At 40.2% G+C, this 26,219-nt stretch overlaps 3 protein-coding genes and 1 non-coding gene across 4 annotated transcripts in view; 3 read left to right on the top strand and 1 right to left on the bottom strand.

Moving 5' to 3' along the window:
* The window catches only part of cacnb1 (calcium channel, voltage-dependent, beta 1 subunit), a gene marked incomplete at its 5' end in the record, with an annotated part of 15,055 nt that extends 5,440 nt beyond the window's left edge, over positions 1–9,615 (top strand). The window contains 8 exon segments of the mRNA XM_035655401.1: positions 427–507; positions 591–649; positions 745–854; positions 1,740–1,748; positions 3,172–3,323; positions 4,232–4,327; positions 4,704–4,889; positions 6,360–9,615. Of these exon segments, the coding sequence (XP_035511294.1) occupies positions 427–507; positions 591–649; positions 745–854; positions 1,740–1,748; positions 3,172–3,323; positions 4,232–4,327; positions 4,704–4,889; positions 6,360–6,908 (1,242 nt within the window).
* Positions 9,616–11,683: 2,068 nt separating this feature from the next.
* arl5c (ADP-ribosylation factor-like 5C) lies at positions 11,684–15,084 on the top strand. The gene is made up of 6 exons (XM_035654330.1): positions 11,684–11,839; positions 12,347–12,407; positions 12,501–12,648; positions 13,113–13,196; positions 13,712–13,863; positions 14,002–15,084. Exons 1-6 carry the CDS (start codon positions 11,794–11,796, stop codon positions 14,048–14,050), a joined length of 540 nt encoding a protein of 179 aa, XP_035510223.1. The 5' UTR covers positions 11,684–11,793; the 3' UTR covers positions 14,051–15,084.
* A 432-nt stretch (positions 15,085–15,516) lies between these two features.
* trnac-gca lies at positions 15,517–15,588 on the bottom strand. The gene has a single exon. It is a non-coding gene; the product is annotated as a tRNA-Cys (tRNA).
* A 3,459-nt stretch (positions 15,589–19,047) lies between these two features.
* Positions 19,048–26,219, top strand: part of LOC118323208 (plexin domain-containing protein 1-like) — a 14,968-nt gene continuing 7,796 nt past the window's right edge. Inside the window, exons 1-2 of the mRNA XM_035655143.1 lie at positions 19,048–19,123; positions 22,617–22,769. Of these exons, the coding sequence (XP_035511036.1) occupies positions 19,048–19,123; positions 22,617–22,769 (229 nt within the window). The remainder of the gene's footprint in view (positions 19,124–22,616; positions 22,770–26,219) is intronic.

Genomic DNA, 26,219 nt, shown 5'->3' with positions numbered 1-26,219 from the left:
AGTTTTTTTAAAAAGCCGCAATTCTTGGCAGCAAGAACTCGACAGTTCACACCACAGAGCTGATGCATAACAAAAAGAGAAAAGTGTGAAGTGTGACGTCTGTGTTAGAGCAGCAGCACACAGTCACGAGAGCTCTCCTGACACCCTGGCGTCTGGTTTAATTATGGACACTTTAATTATGTGAGACAGCAGACTAAGAACTAGAGGCGAGTACTTTCAGCGAGAAATTGATCCCTGCCTTCGAAACATTCATAGGCGCTCAATAAAACAAATGGAGTCCAGCGTCTGAAACTCGCCATCCATCAATCGGGCCGCTCGCAGAGGAGATGGAGGACAGGGGAGAGAGGGCAATTGTGTTCAGGCAATGTGACTGTACAGCTGTGTGAGTTTTGTGGAACTGATCAGGAATTTTTTTTTGCGGCTCAGATGGAGCATGTCCCGCCCTATGACGTGGTCCCCTCCATGAGACCCATCATCCTCGTCGGGCCGTCACTCAAAGGATATGAAGTAAGGAGGGGGAAAAATGCTTGTTTTACATTTAATTTAACTCCCGTGGTATGTTGTCTTACGCCTGATGTTTCCGTCTACAGGTGACAGACATGATGCAGAAAGCACTCTTTGACTTTCTGAAACACAAGTTTGAGGGCAGGTAAGTGTGGGAGCATCTGCCGTCATACGGGCTCTGCTTTGAGTGGTTTCTGTTTACAACCTGGTAACAACTGGTGCTCCGGATCTCCGTTTCAGGATATCCATCACACGGGTGACAGCCGACATCTCCCTGGCCAAACGTTCGGTCCTCAACAACCCCAGCAAACACACCATCATTGAGCGCTCCAGTACCCGCTCCAGCCTGGGTAAGGCCGCATACAGCCACTTCAGATCCACACAAACCAGAACACCGTGCTGAGAAACGGCCGTTTACTGTACAGTTAAGACAACAATTAGAATATCATTTTGTTATTTAACGGATGATAAAGTAAACGGAGACAGTGGAGATCAACAAGTGGAAAACATTTCTGTTCACCATGTCATGTGGCTAAACATCCATTTAAATACCTTTCACTATCTGTGTTTCATATCTTTGAGTGTTTCTTTTTTATTTAGATAGATAGATAGATAGATAGACTAAGATAGATAGATAGATAGATGGGGACTATTTTGAACTGTGGATTAATACATTTGTTGCTTTAGTGAGTATTTGCAGCAGCAGGATGGTGTACGTGGGACTGACTCAAAATAAACTACAGTGGTTCATTGTGTCAAGGGAACAGCGCGGCTCTCTGATGTGTTTCACTGTTCACTGAACAGTTATTGGACAACAATGGAGTTCGGTGGCACAGAGGAATCAGACACCAGCTCTATTCTTTATCGTCCTTTTAGAGGCAACTTGGTTTGCAATTTACTTGAAATTGTTTCACACGTACAAATATTTACACATTAAAACTGCAGGAAAATGACTTTTCCTGGTGATGCAGGAGTTAAGACACTGAAAAAAACTTTTTTTTAAAAAGCACATGAATATTTTATAAACAGGTCATGTAGGTGCATGATCCAGAGATCTGAAAGTGTCAAGTTTTTCCCTTTTTATACCTGCTCTGACTACCTGAGTCTGATCTGGCCTCCTCTCTCTTTCTTCATCCTGTCTTTTCTGCCCTTCGCCCACCCATCCTCCCCCCTTGCCCTCCCCCCTATCTTCTCTCCCACCTCCCATCTTCTTGCACCACTGTCTTTTGATTCAGACGTACTGGGTACGTATGCTCTCCTCGCAACAAGACAATGAAGCCTCTCTCCTTCCTCCCTCCCCTTTCCTTCTCACTATATTCATCATCTGCTCATACATCGTTTGTCTGCCTGTCTGCTTGCCTGTCAGTTTCTCTGTTCCTCATAACTTCTGTGTGACAGCCTGTAGTCTGTAACAAAAAGAAAAGAATTACAAAACCAAAGCGGGAAGAGATCCGTGGGAGGGCAGCAGGGCGGCTGGTACCCGCTGTAGACTATGAGCGGGAATGAGCAGAGAGGGAAGCCGATACTTTCCATACTGCTCTCGCCCTTTTGTGACCTTCTGTTTTCGTATCCGTGTACTATACAGCGTATGTGTGTACCCAAGAATAGACTGTATAGAAGCTGGATCTCGCCTAATAAACTCTGTCTAGTCATGGCAGGGAGAGCAAGTTTCTCGCCACAGTCAAATCCAAATTTGCAAAAAGTCAAGGTCTTTGTTGAGGTTAATGGAAACCTTGCCTGGGATTTCTTTATATGAGTTAAAGTTCACATTTCTTATCACTCTGCGGAGGCCCTGTTTCATGCCTCCAGCTTTTATTCTCTATCCTTTAGCCCTCTGGAGGCTGTTAAATTGTGCGCCTGCCCCGTCTCTGTGCAGATTGCATTTGCCCTCGTTATCTCTCTCTGCCACTGGGTTGGCAGCACGCACACCTCGGGAGGTGCTGAGGTTTGAACAGACAGGCGAGGAACATTCTGGTTTCCGGTTTTAATCTCTCTCCTTACACGTCAACAGGCTGATAAAATAAAATAAAAAACGAGAAGGAGGAACTGTGCTCGAAATGCTAAATAACAAGATTTATAGGCTGTTGTTGAGGAACAATGGAAACAAAACACCCAAGCAGTCCACAGAGTTGAGTGGTTCACATGATAGATTAATTGCCGCTGTGCCACTTAGTGCTAACAGAAACTAATGTTCCACTTAATTTGTTTGATGAAGGTGTTTTTCTTTTTCTCTTTTGTTTTTTTTTGTTTTATTTACATGGTGAGAAATTGTGCCCTTGTATATTAGTTATAAGTGCAACAGGCATCTCATTCTCAATGCGCCTCCTTCCTTCGCAACTTTGTAATGGAGGAGATCAGAAGGACTTGAGGAAATTGTAAATGTCGGGAGGCTGCAACAGAATGAGGATGCTGCACTGCTCCATTTAGCTGTGCATAAATGGAACTTTACTGTGATCCAGCCTAATTCATATGCTTTTACTTCTTCTAAATCTTCGACATGCATGATTAAGCACTAAAACGCTGGTCACTTTGGTTGTGCGCATAGTAAAGGTAGTATGGCTGATAGACAGCTGGTGTCTCTTCAAAGGTAGATGTAGTTGACATTAATCTTTTTTTTTCTTGCCTCACCCGTATTTACGTGTCTTATCTCTGTTCCTGGGCCTTCAGCGGAGGTGCAGAGCGAGATCGAGCGTATCTTTGAGCTGGCCCGCACCCTCCAGCTGGTCGCTCTGGATGCAGACACCATCAACCACCCCTCTCAGCTGGCGAAGACCTCCCTGGCTCCCATCATTGTCTATATCAAAATAGCTTCACCTAAGGTATGGCAACCTTAAAGAAAACAATTTCAATGTGCTTATATTGTGTTATGTCTTTTTTTTATAGTCGCTTTCATTGTTAGTTGTGAAGTTGGATTCAAACTGCCTACCCACTCTTACAACATTAGTTTGTTTGGCTGCTGTTTTTGGTTATATTTCTCAGAAAGTAGCTCTTCCAGGAGCTTCCCCACAGAAATCTGGGATCTGTAGTATTAAACAACACTCGCAGATACCATCAATAAACATCAGTGTTGTCAAATCAACTAGGCCCGAATGTCAACTTGAAAAGGGCCCCTGTGGAGATTGTTTTGGAAACATTAAGTCTACATGTACAAAGTCAGTTTTGAACTATATTTTTAATCTTGCATTGTTTACATTAAGGATGCACTAACACCATTTTTTACAGACCAAATACATTACAAGTATTTACATTTGGGAAATTGCCAATACCGATACGGAACAAACCTGTTTTATTTTCATCAGATGTTCCTCACCCTTTTTGACCGTAACCACTTAAATGAGCTGAGCTCGGTATCAGACTGGACTGGTGTCGGTGTGTCACTAGTTCACTTCCATGTTTGCTAGCAGTCTTATTCTTCACTGCTTTTCTGGAGCTTTGCTTTGTTTGTTGGTGTGTCATCACCAGCAACTATTGTGTGAAACCAACAGCAGGATGTGAACTGACTCTGACTCTATTGGGTACCATCTTTCCTTTCATCATGATAAAATTACTCAAAAATAGAGAAAACCACACATGCTCGTGCTGACTTCACTGACGGACTGATCTTTGCACAGATTTAAGAGTGTGGATGCTTTTCTAAATCAAGTTACCATGATAGAATTACCAAAGTGCACAAGCACATCCCCATGAATAATTGATGTTTCAGTAAAGTGCTGTTGTCTCCCTGCAGGTCCTCCAGAGGCTCATCAAATCTAGGGGCAAGTCCCAGGCTAAACACCTAAATGTGCAGATGGTGGCAGCAGACAAGTTGGCCCAGTGCCCACCAGTGAGTTTGGCTTTGTGACTGGAGTAATAAAAGAACTGATAGTTCCCAGAATGTCTGTTAAAGGTCCAGTGTGGAGGATGTAGTGGTGGTTTACAATCTTCTACCTGGAGCCGGTGTTTACGGGTTACTTTAGAAACAACATGGCGGCCTCTGTGGAAGAGGACCCGCACACTCTGTTGATAAAAATAGCTAATTCTGAGGTAATAAAAGCACAGTGATTCTTATTTTAAGGTGATTATACACTAATGTAAACATACCTATGAACATTATATTCAATTTCTGTCAATAGATCCTCCTAAATGTTACACACTGGACCTTTAAAACAAGAAAAAATAGGGGGAAGAAAAAAACTAATTGTCATTTTATTTATGTGCAGGAATTGTTTGACATCATCCTGGACGAGAACCAGCTGGAGGACGCCTGCGAGCACCTTGCTGACTACCTGGAGGCGTACTGGAAGGCAACACACCCCCCGAGCAGCAACCCTCCCAACCCTCTGCTCAACCGTACCATGGCCACGGCGGCCCTGGCCTCCTCCCCTGAGCCCGTCTCCAACCTGCAGGTACAGGTGCTCACCTCCCTGCGCAGGAATATGGATCTGTGGCCTGACATGGACGGTGCTGTAGCGAAAGAGGAAGAACATGCTCTCTGAAGTCCAGCAGAGAAAAGGGGAAAAGGGGGAAAGGGGGTGGGAGTGGGGTGGGACTCCGGCAACTCAACCTCAACCCAGCAGCGTGCTCTCTTTACCCTGAAGGGAAAAGTGCATTAAAACCCTGTTTATGCTGTATATAGATACACAACAAACCTTCACACAAACACACACGCAGGTATTTCACACAAGCATGAGCTAATCAGCAGCCAATTTCCCACACATGAACAGCTAGTTTGAGAACACCCACGAGTAACATTACGTAGTCGGTATCTTAGCACTGTTTAACTGTGAGAGCAGCTCAACTCAAACCACACTGGACTCAAGGAATAACCCATAAGGCCCCCCTGCGCTCGAGGGCGGAGGGGGGCCTCCATTTCTCGCTGTAATCAAGAGTAAAATGATATCTGCTGCCCCCACCCCTCCCTCTTTAGCTCCGTGGCCTCCTTTCTCCAGCACTTTTTTCTTCTCTGGGAGGCTGAATCCAGTTTGCTGTCCTCTCTCCGTGTTGCCATGGTACCGCCCCTGAAAACAGCAAGTCATGTCCGCCTCTTCAAACAGAAACGCTTAGTTTGGTGGAGGCTGTTGCTAACACTCCTGTCCAGTTTAATCTCTTTATAATTTAATACATATATAATATAATAACTAATCAGCTGCGTCTCTTATTCCTCAGTTACTACTGGCTACACATCAATTATAATCAGTTGCATTCTGTCCAAAAATATATTTATGTCATGGACAGAGTGGCACCCGAGCGACAGAATTGCACCAAATGGCTGGAAAAATGTTTCATACCTCCTTCTGCCATTTTTATGGAGGCTGTCATTTTAAAGGGAACCAGTTCTGATTGTGTAAGAGCCGGCTGCACATCAAATCTGTTGGTATTAACTGATTTGCGCCAAAAAAAATTGCTTAATTCATTACGTACACATGTAGTGATTTTTCTGCCATTTGTTTTCTGCCATGAGGTCAATCTGCCAGAAGGTGGCACTGTTGTAATGGTAGATATTCTAGTCTGCTTGTTGAATAACTTGCTTGGGTGTGTTTGCAGGTGGGTATCATGATTTGAATCATTAGAGCTTGTTTGTTTGACTAAACTGAGTAACTGTATTTGTGTTGGCTCTCTGCAATTTTTGAGTATGTGTGTGTGCGCATGGTGCAAACATGGAATGTGTGTGTGTTATAAATAGACTGAACACTAATGCTTTCAAAACCTGTTGCTTGAACACCTCAGGCCATGATGTTGTGTGTTTTATTTGATGTGCTGTGTCGAATGTCCGGCCTCACGCTAACCCCGCTGACTAACCACTGACTGTCCGGTTTTGCTCTGCTTGTTTGTGTCTCTGCATGGTCGCTGTGTGGCATGGCCGTGGCTGGCTGCAGGGTCCATACCTGGTGCACGGTGAGCAGAAGCGGGAAGGGCCTCTGACCGAGTGTGGTGGGAGCGGCACCCTGCATGACTATCAGACAGACCTGGGCGGGAAACCTCAGCAGCAGCAGCAGCAGCAGCAGCAGCAAACGTACATGCGCTCGTCTCGTGGTCAGCTACGGGGAGGGAGCGGGCGGGGCCTGTCACGGCAAGACACCTTCGACTCTGAGACCCAGGGCAGCCGGGACTCTGCCTACACCGAGGCCGGCGACTCCTGCATGGACATTGAGACTGACCCCTACGAAGAGCCTGAGCCCTACCGAGGGGGCGGGGGCAGCCGCCTCCACCTGGCGCAGCATCACGGCAGACAGGCCTCCTGGGAAGACGAAGGCGCCGAGCCGGACCAGGAAAACCTGAACCATCCTCCGGTGCCGAGCCAGACGCAGCCGCATGGACGCGCCAAGCTGAGGGAGCGGTACTGCCAGGACCCTGTGGACACGGGGGCCAACATGAGTCGCAACAAGAACCAGGACGACTGGGGGAGGGACGTCTACATCCGCTGAACATGCATCATACCGCAGAGGGAAGGAAGCGACTGGACTGAGGATGGGGGAGGGAGGGAGGGGAAAGGGTCTGGTTTTGGGGTTCAGAAGGAACTGAAGTGTGGGTCTGGGTCCATGCCAGTCAGGCTAACAAATGAATCTGTTTACATCCCAGTACAGTGTAAAGAAATACATCAACTGCCATCAACTTCTTCTTGCAATTCAATTTATTTATGTTTAGAAAGAATAATATTGGTCTGTTCTTTTTTTGTTTTGTTTCCTATGTTAATACTGCATGAATATCATGGATTTCTAAACTGACAGCACGAGGACAGTAATTGTTACGATTGTGAATCTATGATTGTGATCTGTTATGACTCAACCCCTCCTTCAGTTGTAGAGTGCGAAGGCTGGTTAGAGCTGTAGTCCGTCCACGTCTGTCCTCTGCAGTCTTAAACAGGGTCTAATGTCACCGTCCCCCATGTACAGTGTCAGGGTTTTCTCTTTACCTTAATCTCACTCAGTGCTGTTGGATTTCAGTAATTTCTCCCATGCTGAGATCCAAACGTTCCCCGAGTCTCTCACCTCCACTTTCTTATCACCCAGACCTTAAAAAAAACAAGCTGGTGGAGAAGTTGCCATGGTTTAACACAACAATTTATCGATGTTGCTACACTCGTGTCAGCCTGATAACAACAAAGAGTACACTCCAAAGACGTTTACTTCTTCCCTGACCTGGTTCAGCCACTGTATCCGACTGTACGCGTCTGACCCAGTCCTTTTCTGTTCATTTTGTTCTCTGTTTTCTTTTCTAACGTGGTGCAGATTCAAAGCAGCACTGCAGTTGTAGTTATTTGTGAATGAAGTGTCCCTGCCTTAGTCACTCCCACCTTAAAAAAAACACCCTTATTTTCAAGAAAACTCCAATCACAAGTGCCGGAATGTCTCGCCAAGCCATGTCCACCACTGCCACGGTGGGATGTCTTAACTCTTGTTACACTCGTTTTCATACCATATGTGTGTCTTCTCCGTGTCTCCCGGGCTACTCTGCACCGTCAGCCCGACGCTATCGCTCCAGCACATCTTGTTTTTTTTGTTGCACCTAGCTTCGTCGTCTGTTTTTATTTCAGGGCTAATGGTTATATTAAAAAAAAGTACGTGTGTGTGGTTAATCACTCCCAACTTCCACCCAAACAGCTAGCTTGTCTGATATTAAATACCACTCTCTTCTTACTCTTGATTTCTGACTGAATTAGTGTTGTTTTTTTCCTGTGGACATTTGCAAATTTTTCTTTTCTTTTCTTTTCTTTTGAATCTTCAGTTCTTGTGAGGTAGTGAGAGGAGTATCAAGTGGGGTGTGGCGGGTGGGAGGGGGTTATAGGATCAGCTTCGGTCTTTACTCAGTTATCTATAATGGAGAATCCATGAATGTCTTTGGTGGGCTGCTTATTGCCCGCCCGTCTTCAGTTGAATAAATAAATATTAAATAATGATCAGTAAATAATGTTATTGTTGCGTTATCGCAATTGTTAAAAATATGAAATAATGTATCATTGGTGCCTGACTGTAGCTACATTTTGCTTTTTCTGCCTTTCATTTTTAATCTGTGGATAAATTCGTATTTTAATTAAAAATTTAATCAGAAAATGCCATTGTGTCACTTAATTGATACGGTGAGGTGTGATCATCATCACGCAGACAGATCTCAGAGACTTTGTATTTGTACACACGGATATTCATTAGTGGTGTCTTTAATGTCTCTCAGGCAGGATTGGGGAGGTACAGATTACATGACTAACAGCTGAGTTACATAATAAAAAAGGTAACTGTAATCCATCAAAAAGACGTAATCAGATTACTGTTACATTTAGTAATAATGGGGATTAATAGCAGGATAGGCAACATTGTTCTGTTGTCTTATAGAAAAGATAAAAGTCATCTAATTGCTATTTCTTTTGTCTTTATTTGCATATAATCCAAAAGTAATCGAAAGCAAGTAAGTAAGTAATGTTACTTTAACATTGTAATATATTGGATTACACTACATTCCTTAACAGATAATTAGTTATTGTATTGGATTATTAAAGGAACCCTCCCAACCCTGCTCTCAGGACATATAAAGAGATTTTAAATGGTTCAGCAGAAGCTTTTTAATTCTTCTTCCTGGGCTCAAACCACATCCTCATTATCAAGTTAAGGATGATTATATAATTATGTTGCATCTAATATAACCCTGTCTAACCTGTCCGATCAAGGTACTCCAGTAATGTACCTGCACATTCCCAATGTACTCAGACCTTCGTCGCTTTACATTGAGCCTGACAGGAACTCAGAACTCATAAAAAGACCTGTCACAGATTGCAGCAGCAGCATGTGATCACACCTGCTGAGGGTTTCGGTCAAGGCACAGTTGAATCCAGGATGTGGGTTGTTGTTTTTTGTTTTTTTTATTTCTCAGTTATGCTTGTCATCTCATCTTTTACACCTCGCTTGTGCTCTGTAGTGGAGGAAATGGCACAAGGGAAGATGTGGTTTCCATCTGAGTGTTATTTAACAAGAGATCACTGTAATGTAAACTAACATTTGGTTTATGGTATCGGGTTCTAACAGTTCACTGCTGGTAGAAGTATTTATATGTTAAATGTAAGTATTAGTACCATAGTGTGAATTTACCTGTTTATCTTTTACTTAACAGGATACAAGTATCTATAAAATCAACTTAAAAGTATTAAAAATCATGCTTTATGGCTTTTTTCAAAGTGTTTAATTAAATATATTACATTAATGGATTATCATTACAGAAGCTTTAACATGTAAGCAACATATTACTGTAATAGCAAATCAAAGCACAGCTGACTTTCTACTTTCTACTACAGTTTTACTATAATTAATAATAATTTAAAGGCTGATTATATATCTTATAAATAAAATCCTAAATCTGTAAAGTACACAGGAACTGTGGGTGTTAAATAAATGTAGTGGGGTTGTAGTATTCCCATTGAAATGCTGTGGAGTAGAAGTATAAAGTAGCAAAATGGAAATACTAGGTATACTATAGGTTAAGTACAGTAAGTATAGTACTTTTCCTCACTTAAGCAAATACTCACATCTCACATTTACTTAAAAATATGTTGATTAATACATTTTGAGTTATAACTGAGTATTTTAAAGGGCAAAAATATGATCGTAAAACCTTAAAACTCCAGTAAGATTGGACATAACTTCAAAAAATAAAGTAATGGAAAAAGACTGAGACAGAAAAGAGATGTTTTGATCTTTGTTCATTACAGTTTACATCCAGAACGCATCAAGTTTTGATATATAAAGTGAAAATGAAATGACAAAAACAAAAACATTATATTTTGGGGAAGATGTTAGACAGTTAATAACCTTAAATGACTGTAACACCTGTTAGTTGTACGAGTAATAACACTGAACACCCGGAAAAAAAGGCCCCAACAGAGAGAGTCAAATATGTGAACAACTGAGTCAGCAAACCACTGAGGATTCACAGGGAATGAATATATTATGAGGTCCTTAATATGCATACAAGTCATTATTCTTGTTGTTATTATTATTATTAATAATAAAAAACAGTTTTTAGAATCACTTGGGAAATACCTGAACAGAGTCTCCAGTGGAAACTTCAGGGGATTCCTGGTAACCAGGTTTTACTTTCTGTTGGCTCATAATAAAGTTCTGGTGATACAGAAGGAGGAAGGAGCACGGTTTTACTTCCCTTTCCTTTTATGGAGCGGACATGTGCGTCATTCTGTCCACTCCTTCCGTCGATGTGACATAAAGCGACGCCTGTGTTGTATGTTGCCTTCAGGTGCTCCTGATTAAAGTCCGACGTCTCTGTGATTGTCTCGCTTTATTGGATGCACTCAGTGAACCTCATCAGAAACAGAGTCAGAAATGTGTTTGTTACAGTTGTTTTACTCACACAGTGTTAAAGGAATAGAAATAATACTTATATTACAATATTTAGCACAATTTATAGAATATAAATGTACGTATAGGTATATAAAATGGAAATAGAAATATAATAAGAGCCTCATAGCAGGTGGGTTGTTTTTGTTTGTTTGGATCTGATAGACTGTACTTTTAGGGATATTGTTAAAAAAAAACTAATTAAAAACCCATTAAAGACAACCCAATTCATACTGTGAGTATATAAACAACAGGTAGGGTATCACTGAAGAGCATTAAAACACATTTTTGTATTTCTCAACTGATCATAATTGACACATTTTAGTCTTTTACTGATTTAAATAAACCTTTATCAGCATAAAAATAGGGTTGTTGTGGCCAGTTCATTTGTTTTTAATGAGTTTGTTTAGAGTTTCAGTTCTACATTTGGGACTCCATAGGCTACCTTTAAACAACATAACAAAACTATTAAGCACTTTTACCATACATTATTGATACAGCATTTAATCCCATTTGCTAAATATGAAATATTGCAACATATAAGTCGCCAAACTGTGGTAAATACTTCATTTATATGACTTTTATTGAGTAAGGCTCCTTTTGGTCAATAATCTGTATTGCAGTTGTGTCTGATCCCATTTATATCTATTAGATTACGCTCATTGATACAGTCTACATCAAACTACATCCTCTAAAAATGTCCCCACGAAGGGAGGATATATTGTGTTTACTATGTTAATGGTCCCCCCACAGGAGCCTAGATTTCCTACACGCAATTGAACGCACCATTACTATACCCTCTGCCAGTGATTCACTCGTCTGAAAAAAAAAAAACACTTTCTTTCTAAGAAGCGCCACCCACTGAGTTAGACACTGATATCAGATGGAAGAGCTGAGTTCGCCCGACAGATACTGAAGTTTTGTTCCAGCGGGAGCTTTTTTAAATTGAATTGTTGGACATTTTATTATTGACATGGGCTTTCTTCTCACCAAGATGATGGCTGTGTTCGGTGACAGAGGTAAGATGTTATCAGTGATTTCAAACAGTTTTTATAATCAAAGTTTCATAATTAATGTTGTTTGTCAGCTGCCATTCAATCACATATATGTTATAATATAAAGTCTCACTCACCAACCTTTAATATTCTTTATTTATCACTTTACATATCAACGTGCTTTTATTTTGACAGTAAATCTGTCAACCTAAGCTTTCTCTGACAGACACTGTGTGTACCTGACACTGTTGCACTGGTTGTTATTGCTCTGCAGTGATGTAATAACCACACTGTGGACAGGGAATGTAATTCTGCTCAGGACATCACAGTCCTGTACCTGTCTTTATCTTATCTGTGTGTGTGTGTGTGTGTGTGTGTGTGTGTACATTGTCTTGCAATGCATTCAAACTACTTGTGCAACTCCAGATTACAGTGTGTTCAAATGATGATGCCTACAAAATCCAGTTTGCCCTGTGCAGGATAAATGTTATTTATTTTTATTTAATGTAATTTATTTGTATTATCCTACAGAGCACAAAGTCATTATTGTGGGTTTGGACAATGCTGGAAAGACAACCATCCTCTATCAGTTGTAAGTGACTTTTCTGGAAGCTACAATTGTGTCATTATAAAACTATAAAATCTGTATTTTAAATGTTTGTTTTCCAACTTAAAACTTGCCCAGTTTGACAAAAGAAGCCGTCCACACATCTCCAACCATCGGCAGCAACGTTGAGCAGATCACCGTCCGCAACACACACTTCTTGGTTTGGGATATCGGAGGACAGGAGAGCCTTCGAGCCAGCTGGTACTCGTACTACTGCAACACAGAGGTACGGATCACTGCCTATAGTCTTCAGCTCCTCACTGAAACACATCAGAAACATGACTGCTGATGCTTTTATCTGAAGTACCCAGTCTGCACATTTGAGTTTCAGTTTAGTTTAAGTTAAGTTAAGTTTCTTGGTGTTGTGTTCCCCCCAAAAAAACACCACAAAATCCTGCTTCCTCACATTGATCATAGTAAATGTGATGCATAAATGATGGTTGATGGTAGTCGTGCAATTTGATATTGAAGAAGACAGAAACAGAAACAGAATGTGCACATTAACCCACATTGGCTTCTTATCATGCAACCATGCTCTCTGTAATTATAAAGCTACTTATCAGTGTTGCATAATCATTTATATTACTTATATATCTGTCTGTATGTCCCCCTCTTATCATAACAGCAGTGACTGATAACCTGGGCTCTGATAATCTGCTAATAACTGTTTTATTAATGTGGCTCTTTCAGATTGTCATTCTGGTTGTGGACAGCACCGACCGTGAACGTCTCACTCTGACCAAAGAAGAGCTGCACCGAATGCTCTTACATGAGGTACTAATGCAGTTACTACTTACTGGGAGATGTGTGTTATAGTTTAAGAGTTATAGCCCCTATGATCCAGACTTTACTTTTTATTTTACCACAAATCACTCGACTTTAGATCAGATTACTGCAGGATTTGGTTTTATGTCTTAAATCAGATTATCAGAGTCAAAATAGAATCAGCTAATTTAGTTTGAAAGCGGCCTTTGACGTTAAACCCTTTTGTTGTTCAGCCCAAGTCTGCTATTTACGCTTTAGACGTCTGAGATACACCCAGAGTGAGGAACTGCGGCAGGTTTTTTTCATAAACCCATGACACAACGTGATGAGGAAGTTTCAGCTTAGTCTGTGTGAGTCAACATGTTGACATGTGTCTAAATATCCCGCTGAGGTTGCTTGTTCTCAAAAGCTGACGTGAAGGATATTTACATGGGGTTTCCAATGGAAAATTTTGTCAGTTCTATAAATGTGAACTAATATCGAGCCTTAATCTGTGACCCATCTTCTCTCGTTTTTGGATTTAGGACCTTCAGAACGCAGCTGTTCTCATTCTGGCCAACAAACAAGACATGAAGGGCTCGATGACGGCGGCAGAGATCTCCCAGTGCCTCACGCTCGACTCCATCACAACACACTCCTGGCATGTCCAAGCCTGCTGCGCCCTGACAGGAGAGGGGTGAGTCTAACACACCTCACACACACTCACTCTCTCTTTCTTTAGTGTGAATGAGTCAACTCTTTAAAGCTATTTTTTTATAGACATCAACTTCTGCTGGAATAACCTCCTCCCCTCTTTCCTTTCTCTCTCTCCCAGCCTACCTGCCAGTCTGGACTGGATGAAGTCACGGGTTGTTGCAAACTAGAGCACGCTCCAAAGCGGGTCAAACTTCCTCAATCTGAGCCAACCCTGCGAAGGCCACGGTGTCAGGGTTTTTACAGTGTGGTTTTTTTTTTTTGGGCAAAGTCCTGTGAACATGGCGCCTGCCTGAGATAGAGCCTGTCTCTGCCACACCTACAGTATGTCTTACCCAGCTGTGTGAGAGTCTGTACCAGCCTCAGGGTGGATGAGCCACAGAGGAACCTGGATGACTTTACAGTCGGTGTAACGCTCTCCTCCCCAGCCAAATCTCAGTAAATTCAGATTCCAGGTGTTGATTTTTTGTACTTTTCTAAAACCCGCTTTGTGGTTTTGATTGTACTGCAATAATAATCTGGTTTACTGGGAACGTTTACTGCACTGTTAGGAGATGTTTTAGTGAGGTGGACCTACTTTGTTTATAAAAGATATCCTCACCTGACCAGTAATATCACATTCCACGCTGGTCTCCATTTCATATCACTGAGGTTAAACAAGTTGCATTTTTCCTTAGAACTGAAGAACGTGTGCCATAGATGTTACAGCCTTCACTTAAATAATACAACATCTTAAAAACATGATCACAGATTGAACACTAAAGCATATTTTCTTTTACAGATAAAGAGTTTTCTCACATTTTAATTTGAGTTGGGCTTTAATTTCAATTTAGTGTGACAATCATGATCTCATTATGACCTTTGATTGGCGATTCTCGTCACCAATTACTTTCCATCTTGAGTTACCTCGCTGGTTGCAAAACACCTTTTAGTAGCTGCCTTATATCGATTACACAATAACTGGGAAGAAACTGTAAGCACATGCTGTAGCTCCTGTGGCCTCCCTCCCAGCTGTTGATGTATTATGCCTCTGAACATCTGCACACTTTTGTTCGACCTAAAGATGTTTATTTCTTTTAAACAAAGCTCTTCAAGTATTTACTGTATATTACAGGAATATGAAAAAGGAGCAAGCTGTTAAGTATTATGAGTCATATTTTAAAGTATGTATTGTATTGTGTAAAGTTTTTGAATAAATATTATTATTGCAAATATGCGCTGGGTGTGTTTTATATCCTGCAGCTTTAATATTCTTTGTTCCAACCAACAATACGCAGCACACTATTTAAGGATAGTGGAGTACTGCACCTACACTCTCATTGCCGTCAGTGAGAAGTATTGATGCAACTGTCTTGTATGTGTGTTTTAAAAGAAAAACGTATGTATTTTTTAAATTATAATCCTGCTTTTTTCTGTAACTATAATGAATCACAGTTACAGTTGCTCCCCAATCCTGGCAGTATATCTGCCTGTCTTCATGCAGACGTCTGGAGTAAAAATAACTTTATAGTAGCAATTAACTACGTTTTATGGCTCTTGAGATCTACTTTCTATCGCAGTAAGATTGATTTCATAGGAGGTAAAAATGATCACTTCAGGGGGCATCCGGATTTGAACCNNTTTCTCTTTCCAATGTAGGGGGCACCCAGATTTGAACTGGGGACCTCTTGATCTGCAGTCAAATGCTCTACCACTGAGCTATACCCCCTCGCGTTGTCGACGGTCGTGAAACTATTATTTAATCATAATGTAATATTTCGTTCGGGACATTTGTATTGATAATATACAGCATTGCGTAGCTACTTAATAGAGCACGAATACATTTGTTTTTTGTTCGACATGTGTTGGTATTTAACTGTTGTTTAATTATTTTGACCACCAGGCGGAGGAATGATCCCACATTTGTGTCCATGTACTGTTACTGTAACTAACAGCAGACAGTCTCCCCCTAGCGACGGGAAAACAAAAACTACATCCGTTTTATGATGTGACAAAACAAAAGGTTTAATTAAAAAACGACTTGTTTAGGGAAAGATAAGGGTTCAGTAAGTGTTTAGTTAAGGTTAGGGGTTAAAGTAGCTACTTCCTTGAGGTTAGGGCAGTTGTTTCCAAACCTTTCCTTCCTGATTAAGTTTCATTTCATTGTTGTAAACATAATCATTTTAAAATTAGGTTGTACTTTTTTATACAGTTGAACTGTAAACGTTTAGGTTAGTTTATATTTACAGTTTTGAAGGAATCAGTTTATTATTATCATTATACAACACAAGGTTGTAGAACAAAATGTTACACACATAAAATGTGTAATTTGGAGTGATAGAAACTGGACATTCAACAATTTCCCCATTAGTTTCAGCTTTTTCATCTATTTTTAAGGGTTGAGGCTAACTATTTCAAGTTTATTCATTACTTAAAGCGATCTACAGTATTATATCCACTTAAGGCTTTTTAAAAATACCTCCAGCTAAAGATTTCAACCATTATCTATTACTTTTAGCTATCTATTTAGGCATTACTATTAGAAGTCATGGATAAATAGTTGAAATACAGTAAAATTAGCTCTCCATCAACCATTTATTCACTTCTCTGCTTGTTCTGTAATGACAATATTTCTAAGTGGGCCTTCCCCTTGGTATCTAACTTTGAAAGTCATGTAATAATAACTTATTTTATACAGCACTTACCTAAACAAGGTAACAAAGTGTTTGGAGTGTGTCCACTACAACTACTACCCCTGGTTGGGAATCAGTGGAATAAATAAACCAATCTGTAGGTTACCGACTAGCCATTTTGACACAAAATAATAGGTAATAAAGTAACTTTTCATTTAAGTGTATTTAGAAAACATGTTATCTCTTAATCATGTTGCATCCACAATGAAGCTTCAGAGACTAATTTTTTCTAAATATTCAGATGTTTTGCAATTGACAACCGGTGTGTTTTTCATATTATTGAATTTAATGTGCATATCATCAAATTGATAGAGCCATACTCCTTTTCAATGACAATACGGGAATCTTAAAAAGTGTTTCGACACATAACAGGGGGAGATACACGGCAAGACTACAAGCTAAACATATTTATTATAGCAACATTATATACAGAGAGCTGGAACATGAGTAAAGATCACACTGTTGCTGTATCGGTTGTGACAATACTCTGGCATAAGTAAATTTAACTAAGCCACGGCTATATGAACTGCAGTATGAATATAGTAAATGTGAATAAATGAGGTCTGAGAGCAAAAGATATGCAGCACAATATGATAGATGAGTCACTCCTGCTGCTCCCAGGCAGGTTAATCAAGTTTACATGTTCCAGCTGAGGAGATGTCCCTTCTGGATGTTTACACTAAAGCCTGGCCTTTTTGGACTTTCAAATCATTTTATGTAACCTTTTCCAAGAACTTGAGATGAATGAATGTATGTTATCGCAAGCTTTTCTCCCCTTTATGCATTAATTTCTGTCTAAATTCCCAGAGGGTGTTCTGAGGGTTGTTTTCAGTTTGACAGTGGAGCCCATCTAGAGAACATAAACATGTCTGATGAAATCCTATCTCCCAGACACATTAATGATGTGTTCTGATTGATACTGATACCAACAGATCACACGGACCAACTGGAATGTGAGATTGAGAAGTTTTGCTCATTAAAAAAAATCTCTTTTTTAAGCAAATTCAGTGAAAAGGATGTTAGCTTAAGCCTATATGAGGCTTCCAGAGCCTTTATATTGGCATATTTACTTATGTTACTATCCCTCTGATGCAGCTCAGCAAAAAAATATAATTTGTAAGATTACCAATTAATTTCCTACTCAGATTGTTGAGGCCTCATATTAGCTTCAACTGAACTTCAGACGTTTTACACAGGACGAGGACAGTGGAGTCCTTCAATCACATGGTATGGATAGGAATAATGCACATATGGGAATGTCAATGGGAAAAAAACTTCTATCTTTATTATTTCTGTTCTTGTTTTTTCATTTTATATACTTCTAACTGTCACTATTCACATTATTTTCTAACTAATATGCTTCTCTGTATCCCTCTGGCTTCCTGTATTTACGCTCATCTTTAACTTTCAGACAACAGGGAGGCATTAAATGTGTGAAAATGAGACTTATTCCAACTTCTGTGTGTTTATTTGCTTGTTTAAAGTCAGCATGAGCTCTCTGTGTGAAAATCCACACTGTACGCTGTGTTTATGGTGTGCATTATAGGACAGGGTACTGATTGCCTTTCCAGCTGTGAGTCCAATAAACGCTCAGCTGCCATTTTCTTTGCCAAGGATTTTGTGTTTGCTCTCGTAGCAGATAGGAAAAAAATGATGAAAGTGGTGGCTATGAGAGGTGGTGGAGTCAGCCACAGTGCTCGTTAAAAACCTCGCTTTTTGTCACTTTTACATGCCATAAAAACAAAAAACAAGGCTTTTTTTACAAAACCGCTGGAAATTAATCTGCAACAAAGAGACTTTTTCTGTTCCATGTGGCCCACAAAAGGATGTTGTTGTTGGAATAGAGACACACTGTTTTGAGGAGTCATAAACAAGACTTCCCGTGGAATGTGGAATATCATAACTTGCACAGATTCCAGGCCTGGCATTGTATGCATCATGATCACCATGTCTAATCTCAGTTGTCAGATTTTTCACTGTCCCTGCAGCTGGTTTGGACAGAGGGAGGCGCCATACACTACAGTACGGCGGATGGTCCTATTTATACTTTTAGCTCTCAGAATGATGGGAGAGATGTTAGCTGTGATCCAAAAGGGAAACTACACTGGAGGCATAATTTTAGAAAATGGACTGATGATAAGTCAGTGTGCAGGTCTTTTTAATGTGTGCAGGTCTTTTTAAAGTGTGCTCCAAAGCCTCATCAGCTGATCCTTGTGTCTTTTGTGATCACCATGGCAACGGACGAACAGGCAATGAGGAAGAGAGAAAGGGTGTAGTTAGAAACAGGGTGGTGTGTGTGTGTGTGTGTGTGTGTGTGTGTGTGTTGCAGGGAGCTTGAGATTCAGAGAAAGAGTGACGAGTGGAAGTGGATCAGACAAAACAGTTCTTGCAAGAGAAGAGAGAGGAGGAAGAAAAGAGGCTGAGGAAGCTGTGGTTCTTTTTGTCATTTTAACTTTTTTTGTTTTTTTTGTTTTTTTTTGTCTTTTGCTGCCAACATGTGTTTCAGCTTGGTGATGCTGTTCCTCTGTCTCTCCAAACAGAGCGGCAGAGTTTGGGTTCAACAGCAAACAGGTGAGTTTGTTAATATTTCCATCTGTGCTCTCAGCCTCCCGTCTGGTCTTTAAGTCACACGGATGCTTTAAGTTCACAGGTTTCTAAAAAAAAATCTTTGGCTTAATTGGTTTGTGCAACTGAACTCTGGATGCAACATATTTTCAGTCACAGCCATTTGTTCTTGAGTCAAAGGATATTCTTATTAATTAATCTATATATATATATATTATTGTATATTCACTTTGTGTGTGCTCCTGTTTCTATTTTAACTCACAATAAACCACAAAATTTCAGTAGGACTCTTTATGGTGCGGCAAATGGGCATGCCATGCCCTTTTCAATTTTACGCACAACAAGTGAATGACCTAGTTTACAATAAAGTGTACAATAAAAATACCCTCGTCCACAAACATGCCAGTGAGTCTAAACAACAACCCACAAACAGCCTGTCTCAGGTTTAAAATTAGATATAGACTTTGTTTTTCTTCTTGCCTCCCTGCTAGACAGAAAATTGTAGGAGGCGTTTGAGGAGAGTGGACATGGATTTGTGATATGTTTTTTAAGTGATATGCAGGAGGTGTGTTAGGGACATTCATAATAACTTATTTCTAGATCTGAGGAGTTTTACTGCTCACTCTCTACAAACTCCTCTCCAGCCGCCACACTCAACTTATCAGCTGTCTACAGAGACTCAATATTAAATTGAATATTTGTCTTTTTTTTCATTCTAGTACTATTTAGGAGAGTTCTTCTGCACTGGGGAATATGTTGCAGATAAAACAACATCACAGATGAGGCAGTAGGTGCTCAGATTTGTGCTTGAGACAAAAGGGGTCAGCTGTCAGTATTAACCCAGCTTATCCTCTCTTCCTGTGCCTAATTTGCTCTTATCTGCCTTGTCACTCTACATTAAATACTACTCTGTTTTTAAAAAACGATTTTGGTCCTGAGAGAGCCATCCACACCATCTGAACGAGACTGTATAAACACAGAGCCCCGAGCTGAAAATGAATTGTGTACCCGGCAATGACCTCACCGTTTGGCCTCTTGTCTCCCGTCCTGCTGAGAAGTTTTCTTAACAAATGGCCTGAAGCTGAGCCAGACATGTTGGAGCGAAGCATGGATTGGAAGAATGAGAAGCAAAGCGAAGAAGATTGTTTTGTAAGATTGAATCAAAGATAGGTTGTTATTGTCTGTGGATCCCAGCTCGACTCGTATTTTCTAAAAGTCATGTGCAATTTGACTTGTGATAGCAAAGCATGCTTGTGCTATAGGAAAAATAAAAGAGCCATAGCAAAAACTGTTGTCTGCCAACAGCTGAGCAACTTGTTCTTTGAATTATGTTGTAATTTGGAACAGCGTTTGTATGGGAAATCGTTTTGGCTTGAACTCTGTCTACTTCATTGAAATTCTCTTATCAAACAATGAAAAGTTAAGCAAATAAGGTTTTTACCTCTTCTGTGAAAAGATTTGTTTTCACCATAACAGAAAAAAATGAGGCAATCAGTGCACTCTCTTAACAAGACTTGACCAAAATTGGAAAGTCTTAATAGTTTTATTGTGAAATGTAACTTTGTTGCAGCCTCTTAGGGATGTTATAAATCAAATTTGTCATTTCAAACTGTGTGTTATTTATTAAAGGAGGCGCCTCTCAAAGCATTACTACCACAGTTATTGTTGCTGTATGTCAGCAGCTCACTTACTGGCCAAAGTACATACAAAGACATGTACCACCTTATTAGCTTTTCAGCTATTTAATAAAGAAGGTTGAGGAGTTCAGCTAAACAATATGTCTTTACTTTAAATCTCCAAGACCAGAAGTGGCCTGATTGTCTGGATGAAACTATTTTTCAAGGGGAATGTAACTAAAGAATTGCACCATCTGCGATTCAACCACACGCCTTGAAATGAACTATACATGTTTATTGTGGGTGATGTTGAGGAATCCATGCCAGCTCCTCCAGCCTCTGCTCAGGAAGGGCGTGTTCTCTCAGACCGCTCCGAGCTGACCGCTCACAGAAAAAGGCAGCTAAATGTCGTGGTTTGGTAGCTTCTAAAAGAGTGGGCAGAGGTCAGGTCTCTGTACAAAACATCTGCCCTTTCATTGCAGATATTTGAGAAAATATAAGTGGTTCCTGGTTTACCTTACCAGGTCTTTCACATATACTTTGCCTCAAAATGTTTGAGAGCATTTACACCCTGAGACAAACGTACTGAATCTGGGTTCTTGACCAACCGCTGCTTTAACAAACCACCAATTTTCTCACTTTCTGACTCATCAGTAACATTTCTAGACTGGCACAGGCTGCTGGGCTCAGTGAGAAAATCCATAATCTATTCTCAGGCATTAGCCGAGGCAGCTCCCTGTTCTTTTCCTAAAAGATGAGCAACGCGTACAAAACAAATGAAGGCCCATCTTGATACTGGTTCACCACTTAGGTATTCTGTTGCAATCCTCTCCCGCTGGATTTGTTTGGAGGGGGGGTATTTAATCATATACACAGGAACTTATAAAAGAAAATGTGCAGTGTGGACCATATGCAGACTGTTAGCTGTACGCTTAGATATGTGTTTGAAAACCTTAAACTTCTAAATATCAAATCACCATTTAAATCAGTCAAAAGTAGAAGTTAAAGTTAAAAGTTTATCTCAATTCTAAAGACTACAAATAGGTGGAAATGGTGGGGAAACTAATTTTTCATGTAATCATAAGGCCATTATTGACTTTAAGGTATCAATATGTATGTGTATAGAAGCAACCAAATGTTCAATTTTACAACAAGATTAGTGTTGTTCATGTTTCTACCCTGAAAATCAATTAAGAATTTACTATCAAGAAAATCAGAATGATGAGTTTTCACACACAATAAAACCCCTAGTATTTTTTAAACTGGTATCATTTTCTGTATTTATTCTTAATGCAATACGTTATGAATTGTAATAAGATCTCAGAATATGTGCAATCCAGTGAATAATTCATATGGAAATAGATAAGTGGAGAGGGGAGTTTTGGTCAGTTTCTCCTGGACAGCCGAGACAATACGACTCCCATCTCACTGTTCTGATAATCTGCCAGCGATTTCAATACTCTACTGGAGCGATGACCTGAGACAGACATTATAAGCCTCAACTTCATATTGAGCGTCTGCACCCCTCCCTGCTTTTATAAACCAGAATAATGTTTATCTGCTGCACTGCAGACCTCAACAACTGCGAACACCATTCCTCCTCTTACCTCATAAGATGCCATAACAGGGCGGATCCGGTGCTCAGCAATCACCACATCTAGGTTTTAACATACGAGCTGCCACGAATGCATTGACGCACCACTTAATTGAATCAAAGAGGCGGAGAGAGAAACACTCTGATGAACAAATACAATAAGCTCCCCATGAGGTCAAGACATTTGGGCTGTCACTTCAGAAACTTGTGAAGTGACGCAGTGTAGTTTTGATGGCTGTGGAAGACATCACAGTGTTATAATTGTGTGAATGTGTGAGTGGTGTTTTAGTTAAAGTCCCACACAGTCTGAACTCTGGGGGTTTGGCACAGGACAAGGCTGAGGGACCAAAACAGGCCTGCGTTTTCCCTCCCACACTGGAGACAGAAATGCAGGCATCCAAACCAATGTCAACTTTCACTGGCATAAGAGGAGCTGTACTGGGTACTGGCACCCACAAGAACTTGTTTAGAAGCTAAATATGTCAGATAAATATGTATTTCTTAGGTTAAATGCTTTATTGAGCTGTGGCTCCCTGGTTAAACTACTTTCTGTTCAACAATGAACATCTGCAAAACTGCAAAGAAGAAGGATTAAGTTCTAGTCTGTTACTTTTCTCATTAACATGTGCTAGTAAACGTGGGAGAGGGAGTGGGAGGTCTGTCTGCAAGCTCTCTGTTGACTTTTTGAGGCTTGAAAACATGTTTTCATTTTATTGAACGTAAACGTCGTTACCCTCTCAGTCTGAGACGTTTTATTTTTTTTTTTTCAGCACTCAAGTCCAGTCAAGTTAGAAATCTGTGCTGGCAGAGTTTTCAGGTATTTCACAAGCCAACTCTTTCCAAATTTAAAAAACCTGGTGGTGTTTCATGATGTACAGCCACAACACTAATGCGCTGCATGGGAGTTGGGATGTCATTACAGTTGATCTGAATCAGGTGTGTGAGGATAGAGAGCTGGACGCAGGTGGCCCCAGTAGCACCGATCAAAGTGTGTCGTTTGGTTTCATGTAAAATGCTTCTAAAACTTGTGAAGAAGTAAAACTATAGGATCTCAATGTGAACTGGAGGCTGGATTGCACTTTGTACTGAGGCATAAAGTTAAGACACGTTTACCAGCAGTGGTGTATTGCTTATTTTTTAAAGTCTGCATTACTGACTGAAGTATTTTTAGTAAATATTTAAGATAGCCTTTTTAACTTTTTTAGTTTTCCATCCGCTGTAATTTTTTAAAACATTTCTCCACACTTTGTGGGCTTTTTTATCAAATACTTCCTTGAACAATGTGTTAACGCACAACTGGGACACTTTAACTTTATTTATTAAAGAAACCTTTTAAAATTGCACTTAACATTTAGATCTGTAAATTTTTATTTTAATCTCTTCATTATATAGGCACCTTTCATGGATTTTAGTTCGTTCACCTGATGAGCCTTTTATTACTTGAAGTTAACAACCAAACAACAAAAAAAGCAGAACTTCATTCAACTCGTGTGAGATTTCCACTTAATCCCATTTTCTTCTTTTATTTAGTTGTTAAAGTAACTTTTAAAAGACAGAATACTTACTCACAGTTGAGGAAAACAACAACTGTTGATTGAAGGCGGGGCGGTGCTAATGCTAACGCCAAAGCTAATGCCTAATCTAATGAGAAATCTAATGTTAATGCTAATGCTAACGCCAAGCTAATCTAAACGCCCAAAAGCCAACTGTCGTTTTAGCCTATCGTTAGCGTGATGATTTGGGGAGCGCCCAGCGAACCCAAAGACGGTGTAAAAGTGAAACGTAACAAGTTGTTTGAGCGGTTAGGTTTCCCAACCGACCACGGAGGATCCGGTAGAGTCACCCTGCTCAGGTTTTCTGCTCAGTTGCTTTAAAGTGAAAGAGACCCCGACATGAAAAACACCGGAGCAGCAGAGACGAACTCTTCCGCGGCAGCGAGCTGACCGCGGCCGGAAGGTTCACGGTGTTTTGTCCTGACGGGGAACTGAACACGGCGGAGTGATTCTCTTGGCTTTCTTTTTTTGGTTTCTCGCTTCCGTAAACAGCCCTCCCAACGCCCATCCCTACAACACCTCCTCTGGTAGTTCGCCTGAAAGCCAGAGAAATGAAACAGCAAACGTATCCGGTACAGGAGGCCGCCCTGACACCCGTTAGATGCAGACACCCCCAAGTTAGGGCCCGCCCGCTTCCGGGGGTATTTATACAACGCTGCGGCGTGACGTCACCGCGAATGCAGTAGCAGACGGACGGCAACCCGCCATCAATCACCGGTCAAGAGCCCCCTAAAGCATGGTTCCCCCCTTTTTGAGTAAACTGATGACCCAGTGACATATTTATTATTCTTTAAAAGATACTGATATTTAATGCTTTAAATAATTACCAGAACAACCTGAATAATTTTGTACATAAACGCAATATTTAGCACAATAATCAGAATCAGAATCAGAAATTTTGTTTATTGCCAGTAGGTTTTTAACGCCTATGAGGAATGTGACCTGGGATGCATTGGTGCTAAAATATACATAACACACTTGACAAATAATATCAGATTATTCAGAATCAACCACAAAAAATCCAAGACCCAGAAAATAATGTACTTTCAAAATATAAATAAGATAAGTATAAAGAAAGATAAGAGAAGAAACTGTGCAGAAGACGGGGGGGTGCATTAATGTAATGCATACTTTATATAGGTGTATAAATCGCGCCAAGGGATGGGCTTCTGCGGCCATGCGGATTTTGTGTAAAAGACATTTGGAAAGAATTTTGAGACAGTTATTCTCCTGGAATACTCCTGTACATCTTTGTTTGTTTTTTTACAATCATTTCTACCCATGAGTGTAACTGACGACCCCCTACCTTAAGTGACACATTTTATAGAGTATTCATACACATTCAAAACTGTATACTATGAAGCTGAACAAGTGATAGAATAGTGAACTCATAACTGCCAGAAGTTTGTGTAAAACAAGTATTGGATATAGATATTGACAATTGTCGTCTGTTACTTATATTTTAATCATTTTTAACCAATCATGCAGACTTATTCAGCTTATTTAAGTGTGGTCTCTTGTCCCTGGTGCGTTGGCATGGGTTTTATTAAACAATTTACATTACATTTACTTTCTCACGAGAAGTGAACCAAATGTCTGCAATATTTGGCCCTACTTTGTATATTTTCGTTTAGTTTTCTTACACGCATTAACATCAGTAAGGCCTCCATGAAGCTTTCACGACCCCCTGGCTGGGAACCACTATCCTTGAGTTTTATCTGGCAAAATTCCCCCTTATAAATGTATGTTATGATGCTACCTTGGCAACCTGGAAATAAACATTAAACAGGCTGCCAGAAATTTGGGAGTCATGTCAAACTGAGGTCTGAATGTTCATTATTGGCTGCAGTATCTCCAAAATAAGGTCACTTCAATTTATGCATGCCTTTCTGTTAATCTGTCAATGGATAGTTCTTGCCATGTGTCTATCATACATTTGTGATTCATTACAAAGTCTTCACAGTTTTTTAAGCGTAACACATAATCTCTTTTATTAACTATCTTGTGGAAATAGAGGAAGATTGATTGATTGGACCTTTTACTACACAACAGTAAACTCTGGACACTAAAAGCAAACTTGTTTTTGCCTTCGTTTCACAGAACAGAGCAGATTTATTTTGTGGAAGCCAAATATGTTTTTGAATTATGCATAATTTATTAATTGTGTATTCTTTGATCATTATATTTTACACAAGACAACACTGCAAGTGGTATGCACATAAAAAGAAAAGCACACATCAGCATACTTAGAATCCCATGAAACAACAAGGAATTTTAATAATTATTTAATAGATTAATTATTTATCAATCAGCTGAATTAAACTCACGACCAGTTCCTT

The sequence above is a fragment of the Morone saxatilis genome, unplaced genomic scaffold (assembly GCF_004916995.1).
Source record: "Morone saxatilis isolate NCDOM2014 unplaced genomic scaffold, NCSU_SB_2.0 Contig14, whole genome shotgun sequence".
Taxonomy (NCBI): domain Eukaryota; kingdom Metazoa; phylum Chordata; class Actinopteri; family Moronidae; genus Morone; species Morone saxatilis.
The sequence above is the reverse complement of the archived record's forward strand: the minus strand, read 5'-3'. Positions and strand labels throughout refer to the sequence as shown.

What these genes read in the sequence shown, in the direction of transcription:
- arl5c (XM_035654330.1), top strand. Translation starts at nt 11,794, where the DNA reads ATGGGCTTTCTTCTCACCAAGATGATGGCTGTGTTCGGTGACAGAG. An exon ending in GGCTGTGTTCGGTGACAGAG is followed by an intron (nt 11,840 to 12,346) that starts GTAAGATGTTAT and finishes ATTATCCTACAG; the next exon opens with AGCACAAAGTCATTATTGTG. An exon ending in ACCGAATGCTCTTACATGAG is followed by an intron (nt 13,197 to 13,711) that starts GTACTAATGCAG and finishes TTTTGGATTTAG; the next exon opens with GACCTTCAGAACGCAGCTGT.